General features: G+C 36.2%; 1 protein-coding gene across 10 annotated transcripts in view; it reads right to left on the bottom strand.

Moving 5' to 3' along the window:
- Positions 1–21449, bottom strand: part of CENPE (centromere protein E) — an 81676-nt gene that overhangs the window by 23475 nt on the left and 36752 nt on the right. For 2 of the 10 annotated variants that reach the window (XM_043571361.1, XM_043571388.1), the window contains 17 exons: positions 19097–19300; positions 17095–17253; positions 14859–15149; positions 14580–14738; positions 13310–13600; positions 11488–11778; positions 11170–11328; positions 10669–10956; positions 10413–10517; positions 9949–10236; positions 9202–9360; positions 8516–8797; positions 7712–7870; positions 6315–6584; positions 5072–5362; positions 3483–3587; positions 1216–1434 (listed from right to left, as the gene is read on the bottom strand). In XM_043571361.1, the coding sequence (XP_043427296.1) occupies positions 1216–1434; positions 3483–3587; positions 5072–5362; positions 6315–6584; positions 7712–7870; positions 8516–8797; positions 9202–9360; positions 9949–10236; positions 10413–10517; positions 10669–10956; positions 11170–11328; positions 11488–11778; positions 13310–13600; positions 14580–14738; positions 14859–15149; positions 17095–17253; positions 19097–19300 (3720 nt within the window). Of the gene's footprint in view, positions 1–1215; positions 1435–3482; positions 3588–5071; positions 5363–5526; positions 5686–6314; positions 6585–7711; positions 7871–8515; positions 8798–9201; positions 9361–9948; positions 10237–10412; positions 10518–10668; positions 10957–11169; positions 11329–11487; positions 11779–13309; positions 13601–14579; positions 15150–17094; positions 17254–19096; positions 19301–21449 lie in introns of all 10 variants that reach the window. The other 8 variants (XM_043571348.1, XM_043571352.1, XM_043571421.1 and 5 more) reach the window with 7 other exon arrangements.

The raw sequence follows: 21449 nt of genomic DNA, 5'->3' as shown, positions 1-21449 counted from the left end.
CCACTCAACTAAAACTGCTCTGAGAAAGTCACCAATGAGCTCTATTATCAAACAACAACTTGAGGGCATCTGTTCGGTTCATATTCTGGCTGCGTGAAGTATCTGACACTCTTGACCACTTTATCTTTGACGTGTTGTCCTCTACTGACTTGAGCAACGGCACTTTTGCTTGATTTTTTTCTGTTCCTTTGACGTTTCCAGCCTCAAACCCACATGTTGCTGTCTTTTCTGCTACTGACTGGAAAATTTATCTTTTCTAGATCTCTCTTCTTATCCCATGGCTCTTATTCTTCTATTATGGTTTCTGGGTGACCTTACTCACATATGTTATATTATGTAGCAACTATAAGCTGATGAATTCCAAACCTTTATTTTTTTTTAAGTTTATTTTGAGAGTGAGCAAGCACACGTGAGTGGGGGAGGGGCAGAAAGAGAGGGAGAAAAAGAATCCTAAGCAGGCTCTATGCCATCAGCACAGAGCCCAAAGTGGGGCTCGATCTCATGAACCGTGAGATCATGACCTGAGCCAAAATCTAGAGTCAGACGCTTAACCAACTAAGCCACATAGGCATCCCAAGCTGCTGAATATTTCTTTAATTTCTTTTGTCCTCCCCATCCCTGTGAATCTTTTTCTGGTAAAAGAGTCACCTATAGTATCTCATCTGACCACTGTAACTGCTTTTTGTCTCTTCTCTCTGCCACAAACTCATTGTTTTTCTATGGTGAAGTAGGTAAAATGGTATGATCGTGCTACTGCCACTACTTAAAATAACTGTCCAGTGGCTCTCCATCATCTGCAAAATGGACTGCAGTCACTGTTGCTCAGTCCAGCTTCTACTGCAGTCTCACCTTCTGTGACTCTTTATCTGGTATGTCACACAATCTTCACGTACCTCTATCACCACACTTAGACTACCTGCTTATATATCTGCTTCATGCACTAGACCAGGAGATAACTGAGATGTTATTCCTACCTGTCTCCCGAGCACCTTGGCAGTATCCAGATTCACAGGGAGAGCTCAAGTTTTGTTGAATGAACAGGTCCTAGATGCATACTGGATTTTGCACATACTATGCTGAGACCCATATAACCCTTAATTTGGTAGTAAATACACTAAATAGCAAATATGCCAACTCCCAAAGTAGGACTAGATATACTGATGTTAAAACCAATTATAGCAGTATTTACAAAGATATTACTAAGAAACGTGGTACCTGAAGTTTCTTCATGACTCTGTGGAATTCCATTGAACATCTCTGGTTTGCAGTAAGAAGTTTTTGAATTTGTTTGATTTGTGGATACGGAAGTGAGAGGTTTGCTCTCACTCTAATTGAAAGCTCTTTTTGGGTGTCAACTTCCTTCTCCAAGTCAAGGGATAGTCTATCTAAGCACTCATAATGATTATACATCTCTGAGTATCTCTTCAGAAGCTCCTAAGGGAAATTAGAATTCATTTAACAATTCATTCTAATGTAACAAAAATAGTCCTTGCCCTAGAATTTTAACAAAACTTATGCTTAATATTTTCTGTAATGCAGAAACAAATTAAGATGTTTGTGTTAAAAAAAGGGGGGAAGGAACTCTTATTGATTTTGGATTACAGAAATACTATTTAATTATTGTGAAAATTTAAAAATTTTAAATATAACACAGAAAACCAGAAACAATCCCTATTAACATTTTGATACATTTTCTTTTAGTTCTTTACGCATTCATGATTTAAATGACCATCTCAAAGTCTAAAGATAAATTTGAATGAATTCAATCAAAGTCTAAAGATAAATTTGAATGAATGATTTAAATGACCATCTCAAAGTCTAAAGATAAATTTGAATGAATTCAATCAAAGATAAATTTGAATGATAAATTTGAATGAACTATATATTATAGTTCAAGACTGAATGCTGGCTCATGTTCACAGCAGGCAGTGTGAGTTTGCAGGTAAAACAAGTGACGAAAGATCGAACTATTTGTCAGCTTGGTGCAGCCTCTCTACACATTTCTATTTCTCTGCCTAGAATCTGAGTTTTCGAACCTTTTATCAGTTAGAGCTCAGGTTCTATCTCTGCTACTTCCTGACTATAGATATCATTGAGCCATTTCCCCAAAAACAAAATAAAGACTATGATGAGTCCCACAAACTTTTCTAGGGGAAAGTAAATATGATATCCATATCTATGTAATCTATGAAATATACACAGACATTATAGCTTAAGGGAAATAAAATTATATTTGTGAAAATGTTTCTATACTCAAATTCTAACCTTACACTTGATTTCATGTCCTGATTCTACCAACCTACTAGCTATATGACCTTGAGCAACTACTAAACTTCCTCTCCAAGCCTCAGTTTCTTTGTAAATGGAGCAATAAAACGTATCTCATGAGATAAAGAACTGATATAGTGCCTAGCATATGGTAGACACCCAACAAGCCTGGTCTGTAAGTTCAAATGATTAGAGGCCAAGCAGGGGACACATTGGTCAAAGTGCAGATGGAAGAACACAGTAGTACATATTGCTACAGTCACGTAACAAATAACATGTTTAATTCAGGGTGCTAAATAATAAAACAAGGGACTTCTGACAATAATGAGCTTCCTTTTTAATAACTTAAGGAAAAGCTAGCTGTACATTCATTTCCTGCCTTTGGTCCTAGTATGAATCATGTTACAGTATGAAGCAGCACTGTGTAATCATTTATTTGTCCTTTTAATAAATACATGTTCCATTAGGAATGTGCTAAGTGATATAGCCACAGAAAACACACAACATCTTTAGGGATCTTGCATTCTAATTGGAACGAGACAGTAAATCCTGTTGGCTTTTCCCCTCAATATACATTTAGAATCCAAACATTTCTCACTACTCCACTGATTCTTCTCTGGGCTGAGCCGCCATCAACTTTGCCTGGCTTATTGAAATTTTTCTCTCAGATGCTCTTCCTGCTTCCACTCTGTTTCCAACACAACAATCAGAGTCATCCCTCTAAAATGTAAGTCAGATAATGTCTCTCTCGTGGTCAGAACTTGTCAATAAATCTCCATCTCACTCAGACTAAAACCCAAAGATCTTTCAAGGCTGCACAGCCTGCATCTTCCTCATGAACTCTCGGACCTCATTTCTTATTAGCTTTCTCCCTTGTTGGATGTTCCTGGAACCCACCAGGCAGGCTTTTGCCTCAGGAGCTTTTACTTGCTATTTTCTCTTCTTATCTTGTTCTTCCCTCAGATAGCTATGTGGCTCAATCCTTTCTCTTTCGGGTATTTGCTCAAATATCATATTTCCAGTGGGGCCTTAAAATCACCCCCCCCATCATTTTGTGTGTTTATGTATATACATATGCACATACTTGCACACCTATACTAGATTAGAAAGTTGAAAGAAACTTTGAACACTATCTACTCATTACCCAGAGGCTCCATTCTAGGCCTCTGGAAGGGTACCAATATTTATTTGTAATTTTAACATGGGACACTTACTTTTATCCTAGAGCACTTGTCTCTCAGGCTCTCTGTGAGGTGGTGTTTCCCATTACATGGTAACTTTTTTTCATATTTTACTACCTCTTTATGGTTCTGTTGGTCCTGTTTTGACACAAAGAAATAAACAAGGCATCAACTGTAACTACATTCACATTTAATGTCTATATACTTGTCCACTTACATTTTTTTACCTCATTTCAATAATGGAATTATAAACTTGTAACTCAAAAACAAAGTGAAAAATGGTCAGAAAATGAGTAACAGTACCAGTAAGTAGTAAGTGGCCCTGACTCACTAAGAAAAAATGTGGAAAAACCACATATTTTTTGGAGATAGGATTTATCCCCGTAACCATCACAACTGCAAATTAGATTTTAGGTTTATATCTGGGTCCTACTATTCCAAGTCTCCGAATTAGAATTAGTCTCTGAATTGCTGCCAAATAATATGCTACCAAAACCACCTGAAATATCTCTGTTCACTCTTCCCAGCTCCTTGGAATAGAAAATGCATATCCTGTTACATCTTGGACTTCTGATTCGAAGTACGACCTAAAACCTTTTCTCCCACTTATTTACTACAGTACTTAGAAGAATGATTGATCTTTGAATGAATTAAATCTTTTCATAAAGGGCCCACATAATGATGATTCCCAAGGGTCTCATGTTTCTATTAATGTTGCAGATGACATGGTCTTCTGCTCTGTTGTTGAATTATGAGAATAAAAAAGATTTCTTACAGATTTCATATGATTTCTTATTTGTCTGAATTTTATATTATTTTCTTGAGGGTTCAACTGGGCTTTTTAAGACATGTGATTCTAAATACCTACAGTCCTACTGGATGAACTTCTTTCCTCTGTGTAGCTGGCCACTTCTCTAACTGAGCGACGAGAAGAGCCTATGCCTAAAACTCTGTCATGTAGAGGCAGAGAAATGGCGCACTTACTCTTCTACAGATCTAGTCCTTCAAATATTTCTTCCTTAAGGATAATGCCATTTCCTGGTGAAAAAGCCCTTTTAAAAATTACATTAAAGAAAATAGTCTGCTTTATGTAACAAATCTTTTCTTAAAAATAAATCAATTGGGGGCACCTGGGTGGCTCAGTCGGTTAAGTGTCTGACTTCGGCTCAGGTCATGATCTCACTGTTCGTGAGTTCAAGCCCCGCGTCAGGCTCTGTTCTGACAGTTCAGAGCCTGGAACCTGCTTCAGATTCTGTGTCTCCCTCTCTCTGTACTCCTCCCCTGCTCACACACTGTCTCTCTCTCTCTCTCAAAAATAAATAAAGATTAAAGAAAAAATTAAAAAAAAAAACTATTTAAAATAAAAAAATAAATAAAATGGTATTTTCTGAAAAATATTTTGGCTTCTTTTAAAACTGTATTTTCTTTTGTGTGAAAAATTATAGTAATAGTTTTCCCATTATCTTTCCCTGTATGTAGAAGTTTCCAAAAAGAAAAGAAAAAAAACCCCCCAAACAACAAAAAATAAATCCCCAAGCCCCACAACAAAAAACCCAAATTGTTCCCCTTGTCAAGAAAGCTTGATTCTTACAGTTACTAGATAAGGAAGATTCTGAACTCACTCTAGCTATCATTTCTCTTAACGTTTCTCTGAATTGGTCTCTTTCCATTTTCAGAGATTCTTTTATCCTCCTTAGCTCATCTCTTTCCTCAGCTACAATTCTGAGTTCTTCAAGTCTTTTATGAAGTTTCTTAGTCAAGTGTAAGTTATCCGCTTCCACACTTTGCATAGATAAAGTTTGGGCCTCAAACTGCTGCTTCAATCGTTCCATTCTGTTTATATTTTTATGGGTTTTATTGACATCTTCTTTCATTTTAAGAAGTTGAAGCTCTTTTTTCTGAAGTTCTTGTATCTTGAGATAATTATAAAACAAGTTAGAATGCAAAAAGAATTCCTGTGTCTATTTGTTATATATGTACATCTATTTCTATCTCTAAATATCTGTATTTATATTCTTTCTCATTCCCCAAGTGATTGTGGACACAGTTACTCCCCAAAGAACAAAATGACATGTACCTTTTTCTGTAATTCGTCTTTAGATTTATTTAAACTCTTTTGAATATTTGAAATCTGAGTTGTCTTTTCTGAAACTCTCTGCCTGAATTTATCAATAGTTTCTTGGTATTCTTTCAAATGCATATGGGCAACTTTTAGTTCTTGTTGTGTTTCTAGATCCTTCATTATTAGAAGAAATGAAGAAATATTATGATGTAAAGGCACACTACCTTTTCTTAATGATGAACTAGTTAGACAAAATCTTAAAAAATGCATGCTCCCAGTTAAAAACAAGAAGCACAGCACCCCCAAATGAGAGCAGTACAGAAGGCTATAACGTCAAGTCCCTGTCCCCAGCCTCACCCATCGTAGCTGGGTTTCCTGGTGAACTCTGCCAACTGCTCTCCTTTCTCTCATACCACTTGGACATCATTCTACATCACTATCACAGAAAGAGGGCCCTCTTCTCATGCTAAGTACTCCATCATACACATGAACCCCACTTAGCCAGTGCCTTATTAGTGGACACTTGGATTGGTTCCAGACTTGTCAGCACAGACAACGTTGCAGTGAGCGCTGTTGTATTTCTGCCCAAATGTGTGAATATATTGGTAGGATAAATTCCTACAAAGTGGAATCGCAGTAGCAGATATATACGCTGATAAATCTTTAATAAGGCATTGTCAAACTGTCTCCCTGAAAGTTTATAACATTTACAGTTTCACCAACAGTTATTATTTATTTCCAAAGAAGGAAGCTTCTTATACTAAAAACATGTTTATTGGACAGTGAGAAAGAGTCCAACTCACTCTAGCTATGGTTTTCTGTAGGTCTTCCTTGAGCTGGTCTCTCTCCAATTTCAGATTATCTCTTTCTTTCATTATAGATTTCATTTCTTCAAGGTTTTCATGAAGCTGCTGGGCCAAATTTAAGTTCTCCATTTCTATTTTATCCAGAGTTAAACTTTGGTCCTTGAATTGTTTCTTTAATCGCTCTATTTCAGACATTTTTTTCTGTGTCTCACTGACATCTTCCTTTAACTTAAAAAGTTGATGTTCATTTGCCTTAAGTTGTTGAATCTTAAGATAAGCATAATATAACATGTTAGGATACAGACAGTTTTTAAGGGAAGGATAAAAAATAGTTTCAAAATTAAGACAGTTTTCCCATGTCACTCATTAATATTTTGCATAATTCCACACAAAACTTATTTTCTTTTGAAGTATAATATACATAAATACACTAATCTTAAGTGTATTGCTAAATTATTCTCCACATATGTATATATCTATATAATTACAACCCAGATTAAAATATCAAACATTTCTAGCACCCCTTAAGGTTCTGTGTGCCCCCTCCTAGGGTTAACCACTATTCTGAACTGTTTTCATCCTAGATGAGTCTTGCCTGCTTTTGAAGTTAAAAATCACGGGGCGCCTGGTTGGCTCAGTCGGTTAAGCGTCCGACTTTGGCTCAGGTCATGATCTCATAGCCCATGATCTCGCAGTCCGTGAGTTCGAGCCCCGCATCAGGCTCTGGGCTGACCGTTCAGAGCCTGGAGCCTGTTTCAGATTCTGTGTCTCCCTCTCTCTCTGACCCTCCCCCATTCATGCTCTGTCTCTGTCTCAAAAATAAATAAACGTTAAAAAAAAAATTAAGAAAAAGAACTGTCTTTAAGAAAAATCACAATGTATTTATCCATTTTCCTGTTGACAGGCATTTCACTTGTTTTCCATTTTTTGCTGTTATGATTAGAACTGTTATGAACATTCTTGTACACAGCTTTATGTGAAAGTATGCACTCTTTTCTCTCAGGTACATATCCAAGAAATAGAAATACTGAGCCATAGGCAGGTGTATGTTCAGCATTAGTAAAAACTGTCAGGATGTTTTCAATGTGGTTAAACCATTTTACATCCCCATATGAGTTTAGGCACGAATAAATCAAATACCCAGGGGCACCTGGGTGGCTCAGTCGGTTAAGTGTCCAACTTCAGCTCAGGTCATGATGTCACGGTTCGTGGGTTCGAGCCCCACATTGGGCTCTGTGCTGACAGCTCAGAGCCTGGAGTCTGCTTTGGGTTCTGTGTCTCCCTTTCTCTGCCCCTCCCATGCTTGTTCTCAGTCTCTCTCTCTCTCAAAAATAAATAAACGTTAAAAAATATATAAATTAAATCAAATACCCAAACAAGCACCTTCTTCATACCTTTTCTTGTAATTTAGCATTTGAATTTTCTAAATCCATTTGCATATTTGATATTTCATCTGTCTTCTCAGAAACAATGCCCCGGAGTTTATCAATAGTCTCCTGGTGCTCTTTCACATGCATGTGAGCAATTCTTAGTTCCTCTTGTTTTTCTAGGTCCTTTGTCATTAGAGAAATTTTAAGAATGGTGACATAGCTTAACATTAACTAGTATTTTTTTTTTTATAAAAGTGATATTTTCTTAGTAAAAATAATAAAACTATTACTTCTTAAGCTACATCTTAGATGTCAGAAAGTTACAAGCTTTCCCTTCATCCCTTTCCCTGTCCTCACCTCCCCACAACCTACTCCTACTTTCCAGAGGCAAATACATGACACATATACTATTCTACAGCTTGCTTTTCCCTCTAAGTTATTTGGGCTTCCAAATTAGAACATCCAAACCTATTTCACTTTTTTTTTAAATTATGTTGCACAGTATTCTGACATACTATTCATATTTACCCAGTTTCCTTCTGATGGATATTTAGATTGTTTCCCAATTTTTATTACAAATTGCTACAATGGACACCTTGTGGTGTGTGTGTGTGTTTGTGTATGTAGATAAATATACATGTAGGATGAAGTCCACAAAGAAAATACTGCTAACAGAATTAAAAATTTTGAAGAACAATACCAAATTACCCGCCTTTGTAAAAGGTTCCATCAGTTCACTCACATCAACAGTGCCACTCACATCAAAGCACGGTTCCCTGCTGTCAGAAAAACATACATTTACTCACCAGCAGAGGAAGAGTAACTTACTTTAGCCTCTTTTTCTCTGAGGCTTTCTCTGAGCTGGTCTCGCTCCATCCTAAGGGTTCCCTCTGCTCTTCTTAGGCCATCTCTCTCCTCAGTAACACATTTTATTTCTTCAAGGTTTTCATGAAGTTTCTGACTCAGCCTTAACTTCTCAGTTTCTACACTTTCCAGGGTTGAATTCTGGGTCTCTAATTGCTTCTTCAATTGCTCTGCTTGATACATACTTTCTCTGAGATCATTTTTTACCTTAAGAAGTTGACGTTCTTTCTCCTGAAGTTCTTGGATCTTAAGATAATCATATAATAAGTTAAGATATAGATTGATATTAATAAATAATACTTTCTTTTTAAAAAAATTTTTAATGTTTATTTATTTTTGAGAGAGAGAGAGAGAGAGAGAGAGAGCGAGCCAGTGAAAGCAGGGAGGGGCAGAAAGAGAGGGAGACATAGAATTTGAAGCAGGCTCCAGGCTTTTGGGCTGTCAGCACAGAGCCTGATGCAGGGCTTGAACCCACAAACTGTGAGATCATGACCTGAAGTTGGATGCTTAATTGACTGAGCCACCCAGGCACCCGATAAATAATACTTTCTAAATTAAGCAGGCAAATCTTTGTCTATGATTTTAGGCTAATTCATATCCTGTTTCATTACAAAAAAGACCTAATGTAAACTCTCAAATAAAAACCATACCTGTACTTTTAAGGCAGTATCTGTGTTTTCTAAATCCGTTTGCATATTTGATATTTCATCTGTTTTCTCAGAAATAATGTCCCGGAGTTTATCAATAGTTTCCTGGTGTTCTTTCACATGCATGTGAGCAATTCTTAGTTCCTCTTGTTTTTCCAGGTCCTTTGTCATTAGAGAAAGGAAAATGATTTTTTAGAGTGACAAAATTCAAACAATGTGTGGAAAGATAGAGGGTAAGAGGTAAATATGCCTCCCACCCCCTTAGGCCTCATCCTCTAGTTACTCTTAAACATCAATACATGTTAGATACATTAATCCATAACTTACCCCTTTCCTTAAGAGGATACTTCCAAATCACCACCATGGCACTGCCTCATTCTTTATCCATGGCCTAGTACTCTATGGTCTGAGTTTGCTGCACTCATTAACCAGTCTCCTGCTAATGGACAGTTGGTATTTTCCCTGCTTTTGTGGTTTGCTTTGATTTGTTCTTACAACTTTCTGCAGTGAATATTCTTCTACAGATATCTTTGCACAATTGCATTACTGTGTGCAGGATAAGTGGCTACAACTGGGCTTTCTGGGTCAATGAATAAACGTACTGAAATATTTGGAAGATATTATCAAATATCCCCTCCTCCAACCTTGCCTGAGGTTGGACCAATTTTACACTCATACCAATCCTATCGCCCGTGGTTCTTTTAGGATACAGTGTCATATTTACTGGATGGGGGAAAAACAGTAACTCACTCTAATTACGGTTTCTCTCAGGTTTTCCTGGAGCTGGTCTCTCTCTACTTTGAGAGTCTCCTCTACACTCCTAAGATCATCTCTTTCTTTTGTAACAGATCTCATTTCTTCAAGGTTTTCGTGAAGTCTCTGAGTTAACCTTACATTCTCCTTTTCTATATTTTCCAGAGTTGACTTTTGGGCCTCAAATTGGTTCTTCAAGTATTCTATTTCACACATTTTTTCCTGAGTCTCATTGACAGGCTTCATCTTTAGAAGCTGATGTTCTTTTTGCTGAAGTTCTTGCATCTGAGAAAACAACAAAACAAGTTAGGACACAGGCAGAAATTTTTAGGAAAAGGAGGAATTGTTTCTGAGTCAAGTGAATCATCTTTACATTTTGTCTAATGTATGTAATATTTTCTTCCACAGGGATATGAGGAACACAATAATCAGATGTCAGTTTCCAACTTAATAAGACCTACCTTTTCTTGTGATACAGCATCTGAATTTTCTAAATCTTTCTGAATATTTGCTTCTTGATCTGTCTTCTTTGAAAAAGTCCTTGTACTAATGGTTTCCTGGTACTCCTTCAAAAGAATATAAGTAGTTTTTTAGTTCCTGTTTGATTTTCAGTCCCTTTATGATTGGATAGAAATTAATAAAGCAATAGTGAATATCACTGTTAACCACTTTACCACTATTTCATACCTAAAAAATCATTAGAATAAGGAAACTTACTTCAGTTACAATTTCTTTAATGTTTTTTTTGAGTTGGTCTCTCTCCATTTGAAGGGCCTCCTGCATCCTTTTCAGTTCATCTCTTTCTTTAATTATAATTTTTATTTTATCTTGACTTTCCTTAAGTTCCTCGGTCAACTGGAGCCTCTCGCTTTCTACACTTTGTAGTGATGAATCTTTGACTTTGAGTTGTTCCTTTAATTGCTCCAGTGCACTCATTTTCTCCTGAGTCTCACTGATTTCTTTGGTGGTAATAAATTGTTCCTGTTTCGCATGAAGCTCTTGGATCTTAAAATAATAATAAGTTAATAGCTAAAATATACATACACACAAATCATGCTTATATATATGTGTGTGTGTACATATAATACGTTTTAGTTTTTGAATGAAAAGAACTCACAATGTTCTCCATAACAATTTAGTATGCAAAAACAATTTCTGTAATTCAGTTAGCTAGCTCCCTCAGGTTTTTTTCCTACACTTCCTTCACCCCCAATTTACCTTTTTCTGTAATTCATCATTAGTTATTTCTAATTCTTTTTGAAGGCTGGACAGCTCATTTTCCGTCTCAGAAAGATTCACTCTTAGCTTCTCAATAGTTTCCTCCTGTTCTTTCATGTGACGATGAGCAACTTTCAGTTCCTCTTCAGTTTCCAGGTGCTTCATTATTAGAGGAGATGTTAAGAAATTTACAGAAACATTATAACCACTATACTCTCTTTTTTCCAAAGGTTTAGTTTTTACAAAAATATCTGCTTACAAAAGTAAAAAAAAAAAAAAAAAAAAAAAAAAAGCACATGGGGAATGGATGAAACTTACCTTAGCTATGATTTCCCTCATGTTTTCTTTGAGCTGGTTGCTTTCGGACTGAAGAACTTCTTGCAGCCTTTGTATGTTGTCTCTCTCCTTAGTTATACATTTCAGTTCATCACGACTTTCCTGAAGCCTCTCGGACATCTCGAGCTTTTCCACGTCCATTCTTTGCAGGGCTGACTCTGTGGCTTTGAGCTGCTCCTTCAGTTGCTCCATCTCGCTCATCATTTTCTCAGGTGCGCCATCTTTTTCTTCCATATTGAAGGACCGTTCTTGTTTGTCTTGAGCCTCTCGGATCTTAAAAGAATAGAACAACAAGAGAATTGACATCCAAAGATACTTTATTTTACTTTCAGAGAAAAGATATCAGGACAGTTTCTAAAACAAGTAAGTCAGGACTCAGTGGCTCATTACAGAGCATTCTTTCCACTCTCCCACTCGTCATCACTCAGGTACTGAACACTTCTTTCCTGAGGGCTCAGTGTGCTGTCAGTATCCTACCAGAGGTTAGAGATAAATTGGTAAATGAGACTTATATGATCCTTGCCTTTTTGAGATTTACACTTCAGAGGGAAAGATAGACATTATGCCAAATCTTACCAAACAGGGGTGCTGGGTTCTTGCAGGGTTATGTGGCAACCTAACCAACCCTGAGTGGTTAGGAAGGGCTTCCTGGGGGATAGAAAGCTTCGGTTGAGACATGAAGAATGACAGCAGTAGGTGGGCAAGGCAGTAGGGAAATGCTGCAGGCAGGGAGACCAGAACACCCAAAAGCCATGAGATGAGGAAGCACAATGCTGGAGCATGATGAACAGGGGTAAGATGAGCAGAAATAAGGCTGGAGACCAGCAAGGTCTGCGATCCAAGGCCTCATAGGCCATGTGAAGGATTCTGGTCTTTGGTTCAAGAGTAGAGATAGGTTATTAAAAGTTTATTTTATTTTATTTTATTTTTATTTTATTCTATTTATTTATTTTGAAAGAGAGTGAGAGAGAGAGCTGGGTCAGAGAGAAGGAGAGACAGAATCCTAAACAGGCTCTGCTCCCTCAGTGCAGAGCCTGATGCAGGGCTTGAACTCACAAACCGTGAGATCATGACCTGAGCTGAGATCAAGAGTCGGATGCTTAACTGACTGTGCCATCCAGGTGCCCCTATTAAAAGGTTTTAAGAACAAAGGATTGCTTGGGTTCAGAATGAGGAATGAATTAGAGAAGTATAGAAATGAATACTGGGAGACCAGTAAGAGGCTACTACAGAAAGCCAGGGACAGAAATAATGGTGGCTTGGATTAGTGTTGGCAATGAGGAGAGAAAGAGAGAAGATTTCTCTCTCCCTTTCTTTCTCTCTCTCTCATACACACACACACACACACACACACACACACACACACACACACACACCTTAAAATCAACAAGGTTTGGTGCTTGGATTATAAAGTGAGTGTGAGGAAAGGAAATTGGGATAGGTGATTCTCAGATTTGTCTCAGGTATTGAGGAAGTGCTTTATGAGATGCTACAGGAATAGATTTAAAGAAGGAAAGAAAATAGTTTTTCTGGCTTTATCCTTTCTTATAATTTAGCATTGCTTTTTCTAAATCATTTTAAATATTTAAGAAGACAGCTGTCTTCTCTAAAACATCTTCTCTCAATTTCAATAGTTTTTTTAGTATTTATGAGCAATTTTTAGTTCTGTTTCCAACCACTTCATAATTGAGACATTTAAAGAAAACACTGCAGTAACATTTTAACTATAACACAAGTGCTTCCTTTCCCAAAGACTTGATTCTTACAAAACACTTGTTAAATGGAAGGAAAGGACGAAACTTACTTTAGCCCAAGTTTCTCTAATGTCTTCTTTCAACTGGTCTTGTCCAGCCCGAACTGCTTCTTTTCTCATTCTAAGGTTGTCTCTTTCATCAGTTAGAGATTTTATTTCATCATGACTTTCTGGAAGTTTTTCAGTCAACCCAAGCTTTTCCATTTCTATGCATGCAGGGGTCATTGAATCCTTGGTTTTGGATTGTTTCCTTAATAGTTCCAGTTCATCCCCTGTTTCCTGAGTACTACTGACTTCTTTCACATTAGGCAGTAGTTCCTGTTCCTCATGAAGCACTGGGATCTTGTAATATGCATGGAATACCAAGGTTACTATCTGGAGAGCATTATTATAAATTTTTCAAATTTTTTAAAGATGAGAATACTGTCCCTAGAAATAAAAGTTATCTTGATCCCATGGCCTATCGTGGATCACAAACTCACAATTTATTCATTTTCTCTTGATTCCTACTAAAGCTATCCATGGCCTTTCTGCTAGTCACATTCTGCCGTAACTTTCTTTGTTTCCAGCTTACATCCAAAGTGAATCAATTCTTATACCTAACTAACACCGTTAATTCAGCCAGTTGCACACGTCTTCATTTTTATACTAGTTCTCAAAGGCTATAGGAGAAAAAACATTGTTTTTACTGAGATTTTATCTCAATAAATGAATGGTCCTTAATTCTCAGATGACCTCCCATGCCACTTCTCATACTCTTTTATATGTACAGACCATTTCCTATGGTCATTAGTGGTTCCATTAACTTTGCATACCATATTTCTGCGTTTGTCCTGCTGGAATTGAAGGATTATTGTATATGCCCAAATTAGGGGGAGAGAAGAGTGTCTTACTCATATCCACAGTTTCAATGGCTGGTACATAGTGGCCTTTAACATATGTTGGTTCAGTTATCCCAGTGTTTCATTTTCTCTATAGCATTTGCCATTATCTCAAATTATCTTTTTCATTTGCTTGTTTATTTACCAATTAACTCTTTCCACTACAAAATAAGCTCTATGGTCACAGAAATTTTGTTCAGCTTGTTCCCATTTTATTTCTATAACCCAAGACCTTGCCTGACACATTAGACACTCAACAAATACTACCCAATAAATGAGCTGTAACAGTCACTACTTAACTGCTCATTTTTCCTTCAAAAAAAAAAAAAACACACACAAAAAAACCGAAACCAAAAAACCAAAAACCAAACCAAAACAAACACCCCCTCCCCCAAAAAAAAACAAAAAGAAGGGGCAAAAGAGAGAAAGAAGAGACAAACCTTTTCTTGTAATTCAGTATTGGATTTTTCTAAGTCATTCTGAATATTTATCATTTGAGCTGTCTTCTCAGAAATGTTTCTTCTTAGTTCATCAATAGTTTCTTGTTGTTCTTTGAGATGCACGTGAGCAATTTTTAGTTCTTCTTTTGTTTCTAGACCCTTAATTAGCAAGTGGAATTTAAAGAATATTATAACAAGCATCAACATTGCCTCTCCCTTCTCCAACTGGCTCGGTTTTAAAGAAACATTTACTAGATGAAAGAAAAGGGTATAACTTACCGTAACTTCGAGTTCTCTTATGTAATCTTGAAGTTTCTCTCTCTCTATGTCAAATGATTCCTGTAATTCTTTTAGATCATTTCTTTCCTTGGTTATGGATTTCAGTTCCTCATAATTTTCATGGAGCTTCTGAGCCAATTCTAGCCTCTCTATTTCCATATGTTCCAATGTTAATTCTTGGCTTCTTAATCCATTCTTTACATTCTCCATTTCACTCATCTTTTTCTGCATCTCACTCATCTCTTCTTGTACACTAAGAAGCTTTAGCTGTTTTTCTTGTAGTTGTTGGCTCTTGAGAAATAAAATTTTTAATTATCATTTTGCTTATGTTCCCTTAAAATTCTTATGTAAAAGATATTTTGCCAAACCAAAATGATTATTATAGTAAGCAGCTTTGAAAGTAGAGTAACCTTCTAGGCACAGTGTCTATAGTGGGTTGAATAGTGTCCTACCCAAAATTCAAGTATATTCAGAATTTCAGAATATGACCTTATTTGGAAATATGGTTTTTGCAGATATAATTAAAGTATGAAAAGAAATTCTACTGGATTAGGGTGGGCCCTAAATGCAATGACAGTGTCCTTATAAGAGGCAAAAAAGGACACACAGAGACATAGAGAAACTCCTGTGAAGATGGAGGCAGAGTTAAGACTGATACAGCTCTAAGCCTTGGACACCAAGGGAGCTGGGAGCTAAGGATAGTTAGAGGAAGGAAAAGATTCTTCCCTAGAGCCTTCAGGAGGAGCATGGTATTACCAGCAACTTGATTTTGGACTTCTAGGATCCAGAAATGTGACAAGAAATTTCTGTTGCTTTTTAGCCACTAAGTTTATGGTAATTTGATACAGAAGTTCTAGGAAACTAATATATGGTCACGAGGTTAATCAAAGAGGTAAAGTGAAAATGAGAAAAACTTGAAAAGAGACTAAATATGCAGGTATACCTGCCAAATAACTATAATTCCTCATCTCTTTTTTTTTTTTCCAACGTTTATTTATTTTTGGGACAGAGAGAGACAGAGCATGAACGGGGGAGGGGCAGAGAGAGAGGGAGACACAGAATCGGAAACAGGCTCCAGGCTCTGAGCCATCAGCCCAGAGCCTGACGCGGGGCTCGAACTCCTGGACCGCGAGATCGTGACCTGGCTGAAGTCGGACGCTTAACCGACTGCGCCACCCAGGCGCCCCAATTCCTCATCTCTTAAAACCTTTTTGGATCATCTGTTTTTATTTTGAAAAAGGTCCTTACAGGTGGCCCATAAAGACACTGAGGCATTAACTTTTACATAAGTCTATAAATTTCACTTCTTTAGGGTGAATATGAAACAGACATCAGGTTCTAGCAAATTAATTGGGTTATTGTGAAAAGGAGGAGAATTAAGAGAATACATAGGAAAAAAAAAACACTCCACAGAAATACAATGGAAATCACAATATATTATTTATAATGTATGTGGCATAGGCCTTAGAAAAATAGAAAGATCTCAGTGGGCGAATTTTAGAATTACTTGGGCAGTACAATTATTACTAGATTCTCATCTCTTATACAAATAGTACAACAGCACCTTACTTCTATAAAAGAAGTGACTCAGGAAATTGTAAACATCTAAGAGATGGTAACAGTCACATATCTTATATTTTAGAGAATGACTACCATATTTTTATAAAGGCAGAATCTTTGTGTTATTGATTAATGTATCTCAAGCACCCAGAACAACACCTGGCCTATGGTACTTCCCAATAAGTTTCTTATGAATGAATATATTCCATGATTAGTTTAGATGAATTAAGGCTTTCTCTCTCATCTGAAGACTCAAGGATAATATATCCTTACAAAGGATGTTGGTTAAGATCTAGGTGTGAGTTGAAACTGTCTATGATATTAGCATTAAAATCTGCTCATTTGGGAGATACATGTTATTTCTAGAATTCAGCTCTACTGCCATCAAAATTTATTAAAAAAAAAAAAAAAAAGAAGAAGTTTAGGGGTGGCTGGGTGGCTCAGTTGGTTGAAGGTCTTACTCTTGATTTCAGCTCAGGTCATGATCTCACGGTTTGTGGGTTCAAGTCCCTGCATCGGGCTCAGTGCTGAGCCTTCTTGGGATTCTCTCTCTCCCCTCTATTCTGCCCCTTCCCTGCTTGTGTGCTGTCTCTCAAAATAAAAAAATAAACTTTAAAAAAAAAAAAAGTTCAATCGGAAATCTAATATGGCCAGGAAGGTAACTTTAAAGATTCACCTTTTCCTTTAGCTTTTCTTCAACTTCTGCTAATTTCTCACAGGTCCTAGAAAGCTCTTCCTCTTTCTTCATGGTATGGTTCTTTTCTTGTGTAATTATCTCTTGTTGCCTTTTAAGTTCACCTCCAAGAATTCTTAATTCTTCTTGGTTTTCAATCATCTAGATTTTTTTTTTAAAGTTGAGATTAAAATAAATAATATTAGCTTATTTTTATAAAATCAAATCAAGTAAAAATCAGCATTTACCTCAGCCTAAAAATGAAGAAATTATGCAAACTCTATTGGAAAAAACTATCTTAGAAAGAAAGTCAGTCTTTAATTTAATCATATAGGATGTCAAGCATATGTTTTTTTATGCTGTTTCTTTTTCTTTCTTTCTTTCTTTCTTTCTTTCTTTCAAGTAGGCTCCATGCCAAAGTAGGGGTTGGAATCACAACCCTGGGATCAGGGTTCCACTGACTGAGCCTGTCAGACACTCTTTACACGTTTTCTTTATTGCTCTACTTATATTCTTATCATGAGAATTAGAACTAGATTTAGTATTCTATCTTGAGAGGTTGGCTCATTTTCTAGCCTTAAACCAAAGGAGACTGTTTCTAAGCTTTCATGGACTGATTCTGAGACTACAGTTACAGGCTTTTCAAATGCTAGAATGAATGGCTTTGGTTTGGTGCACCAGTTAACAGCCAAGTTCAAAATGGCAGCCATCCTTTGCTAGCATGACTTGGGCTAATCCTAGTTATAAGCTTATACAGTGGCATTCTCAAGTATCATGGCCACAAAAACATTACAAGCTTGAGACCATGATTTTTATCTGCATTCTTATTTATACTCAGCTCTTTTGACCAGACAATCCCAAGAAATATGGAAAATTAAACAAAAGTTCAGGTTCTCCTACAACCCACAGCAAACTTCTAAAAATGTTAATTTCAATCTATATATACTATATTAACCCTAAATGAAGAAACAAAACTAAAATAGATATGACAATACAGCAAACATTAACAAATAATTAAAAATGAAGTTTAAAAATTAAGACAAAATTAATAAAAGAGAAACATTTAGGAAAAAGATTTAACAAAATATGGACAAGACATGTATACTAAAACCTATAACATATCACTGAGAGAACATAATTTATAGAAAGATATGCAATGGCCAACAAGCATATGAAAAGATGATCAATGTTCTTAGTCATTAGGGAAAGGCAAATTAAAACAATGAAGTACATACCCAATTGAATGGCTAAAATTAAAAACACCAGTAATGTGAACCATTGATGAAGATGTGGAGCCATCAGACTTCTCTCAATTTGCTGATGGGAATGTGAAATGGTACCACTACTTTAGAAATCAGTCTAGTGAATTCTCATTAAGTTAAGTATATGAGAATTTATTCTCATATGACTCAGCTATTCCATTTAGCTGAATAGCTGGAATAGCTGAATGACTCAGCTATTCCATTTAGATACTTACCCTAGAGAAATTAAAAAAAAAAAGATCATAAAAAGATTTATGTAAGAATGTTTATAACAGCTTCACTCACAATAGCTAAATAGTAGAGATAACTCAAATTTCCATCAATAGGAGAAAGGCTAAACAAATTGTGTGGCCTATTCATACATGGAGTGTATCCAGCACTGAAAAAGGAGTGTAAAAAAGGCACAAAAGAGTACATGCTATATGATTCTATTTGTATGAAGTTCTAGAAGAGAAAAAGTGATCTGAGGTGAAAAAACATCAGGATGGTGACTATATGCGGTAGAGAGTAAGAGTAGGACTGACTGGGATGAGATGTGAGAGAACCTTGCAGGGTAAGGGAAACACCTTGTACCTTGACTGGAGTGGAGGGAATATAGGTAGAGACATTTGTCAAAAGTCATCAGACTGTGTGCTTGTATCAGATACATTTACTGCATGTAAATTATGCCTCAGTACAATTATAAAAACCAAAAACATGCAAAGACAAAAACATATTGTTAAATGTACAGTGCTACATCTTACCATTTCAATATTTTCCCTTAGGTCAGTCTTCAATTGTTCCTTTTCTGCTGTAATACTCTCTAACATTTGTTGCAGTTCATTTTTCTCCTGTATTAAAGAAAATATCTTTCTCTGTTGCTCAGTTAGCTCATTATCTTCAACATTTGCAATCAGTGCTTGAGTATTTTTGGCTTTCAAATTCTGTTTTTTATCTGTGTCAGCCATCTAAAATATGAATAGATTAAAGAAGAATTTCTCAGTTAATAACAATTTGAATAATAATAAAAATTGCCAAAGCTAGTATTACTTATTACTTACCAGGCACTATTTTCGTATTTTGACACATTTAATCTTAACTATAACCTAATAAGGTAGGTACTGGTATTATTTTCATTTGACAGACAAGAAACTTGAATTCCAGAGAGGATGACAGGTCACTTGCCCAAGGTCACTCAGGTTTTGAATCTAAGAGGTCTGGCTTCAGACTCTGTGTCCTTGTACATACTCTTGTTCATGGCTAAGAACTACCTGGACAGTTATGGATAATTAATAATTATTTTCATGTATGATGATAGGTTAACTTAATTTTATGAAAGAGTAAGCGACCTTGAACTCTACCACTTTCTTTCCATCAAAATCTGGAAATGACTCCATATCTTCCACTCCCAACAAATGATAATTTTCGGAAGCAGTCATACTCCCAAAAGGCTGGAGTTTCATCAAATGAGAGGACAAATTAATCTTGCAAGAAACATATTTCATATTCTAATAGTATAAACCACCTTTTCAAAATATATTCTTTCATATATTGGTTAAGAAAAGCATGTTATACACATTGATTTATCCATAAATAGATCTTAAGCAAACGTAACTTAATATGGGTACCCCTTGATAAAGGGAGACAAAGACTGACATTACAATCACTGGTATGAAATGAGGGTATCACTATATAACCTTATACGACCAGGAAATAAATACAGCTCCATATTGGCCACATATGTTTTAAAAGTTTTATAATAATCTACAATTAAAAAAAAATTGAAAAATGAAGAGAAAAAAATTACCCATGTCACCAGCTTCACAGAACCCACTATTAGATTTCCAGAATATGTCCAAAAAAAAAATTCTAGAATATTTCCTTTCAGAGTTTGTCCATGAAAAAATATATTTGAACATAGTAATTATCATTTATATAAATATATATATATATACACACACACACACACACACGCACACACATCTATACACACACACACATACAGAATTATTCATTTTTGCTTTTGCTTTTCCCCACTTAGATCACAGGCATTTTTCCCATGCTGTCACATAATCTTCAAACTATAACTTTTAGTAGTTGCTCAATATTCTAGAGTGGGTATGGACAGAACCTATTTTACTTAACTATTTTTTTTATTGTTGGTAACATGCATGAGTTTCTGACAATGGTAACCACAGAGCTAACTACATGAGAAATTAAGGTAAGGAATACATAGTCATTGGGACTAGCTTGTCAGATACCCTAATTCAGAATCTTGCATCTGTACACCCTAAGTATAGGAATGTACACAAAAACAGAGCAGGCTGAGACAAACTATGTAATAATACCCAAGGTACATTTCAGAATGGAATTCAACCTAGCAAGTATTTCAGCTACCACAGATCTTATTATTAAATAAAGAAAAAGAATTGTGTGCTTTGAGATAAGCTTACTAATCATTGTTTTAAATTTCTGTTGGAACACATGAGAGAAGCTGCATTTCTAGAGAGAGAAATATGAAGCAAGATTGAAAGTGGGCACTCGAAGGGGATTCATTATAGACCTACTAATGCAGCCCTCTGGGGTCCAGATGAACAGAGGGGTCCACATGGGATTCTAACATGAACACGATAACAGAAGAAGCTGATCTTAGCCTTCCATCCCATATTTGAGAAACCCCAAGAAACAAAAGAGCCCCAGTCAGACCTTTTTATCAACATAGATGATTCCAGCATGAACTTAGGAACACAGAGCAGCTAAATATAACTCTCCAGTAAATACAACTCTCCCTTTCCCTCACTCCTCTGCTATTGCCCCTTCTCATGGGGCCACATGATTACAGATTTGCATTTGTCTAAAAGCAGGTATTGATTGTTGTATCTTATTTTTAAAAATCTTTTCAAAAAAGTCTTCCTCTAATGAAAATAAAAGTTATAAATTTCAAATCAAGGTCAAATGCCTTTGGCCCATTTGGTTAATCCAAACTATAGAGAAGCTGAGAACATAAGATATAAAACAAAAATGCTTTCCTAGGAGAGAAGAACTGAAGCATACAGAGAGAGAGGGAAAGCTTTTCCAAGGCAAGAATACTGTACCCTGGGGTAAATGGGGAAAAAA

This window comes from Prionailurus bengalensis, chromosome B1 (genome assembly GCF_016509475.1).
Source record: "Prionailurus bengalensis isolate Pbe53 chromosome B1, Fcat_Pben_1.1_paternal_pri, whole genome shotgun sequence".
NCBI lineage: Eukaryota > Metazoa > Chordata > Mammalia > Carnivora > Felidae > Prionailurus > Prionailurus bengalensis.
The sequence above is the reverse complement of the archived record's forward strand: the minus strand, read 5'-3'. Positions and strand labels throughout refer to the sequence as shown.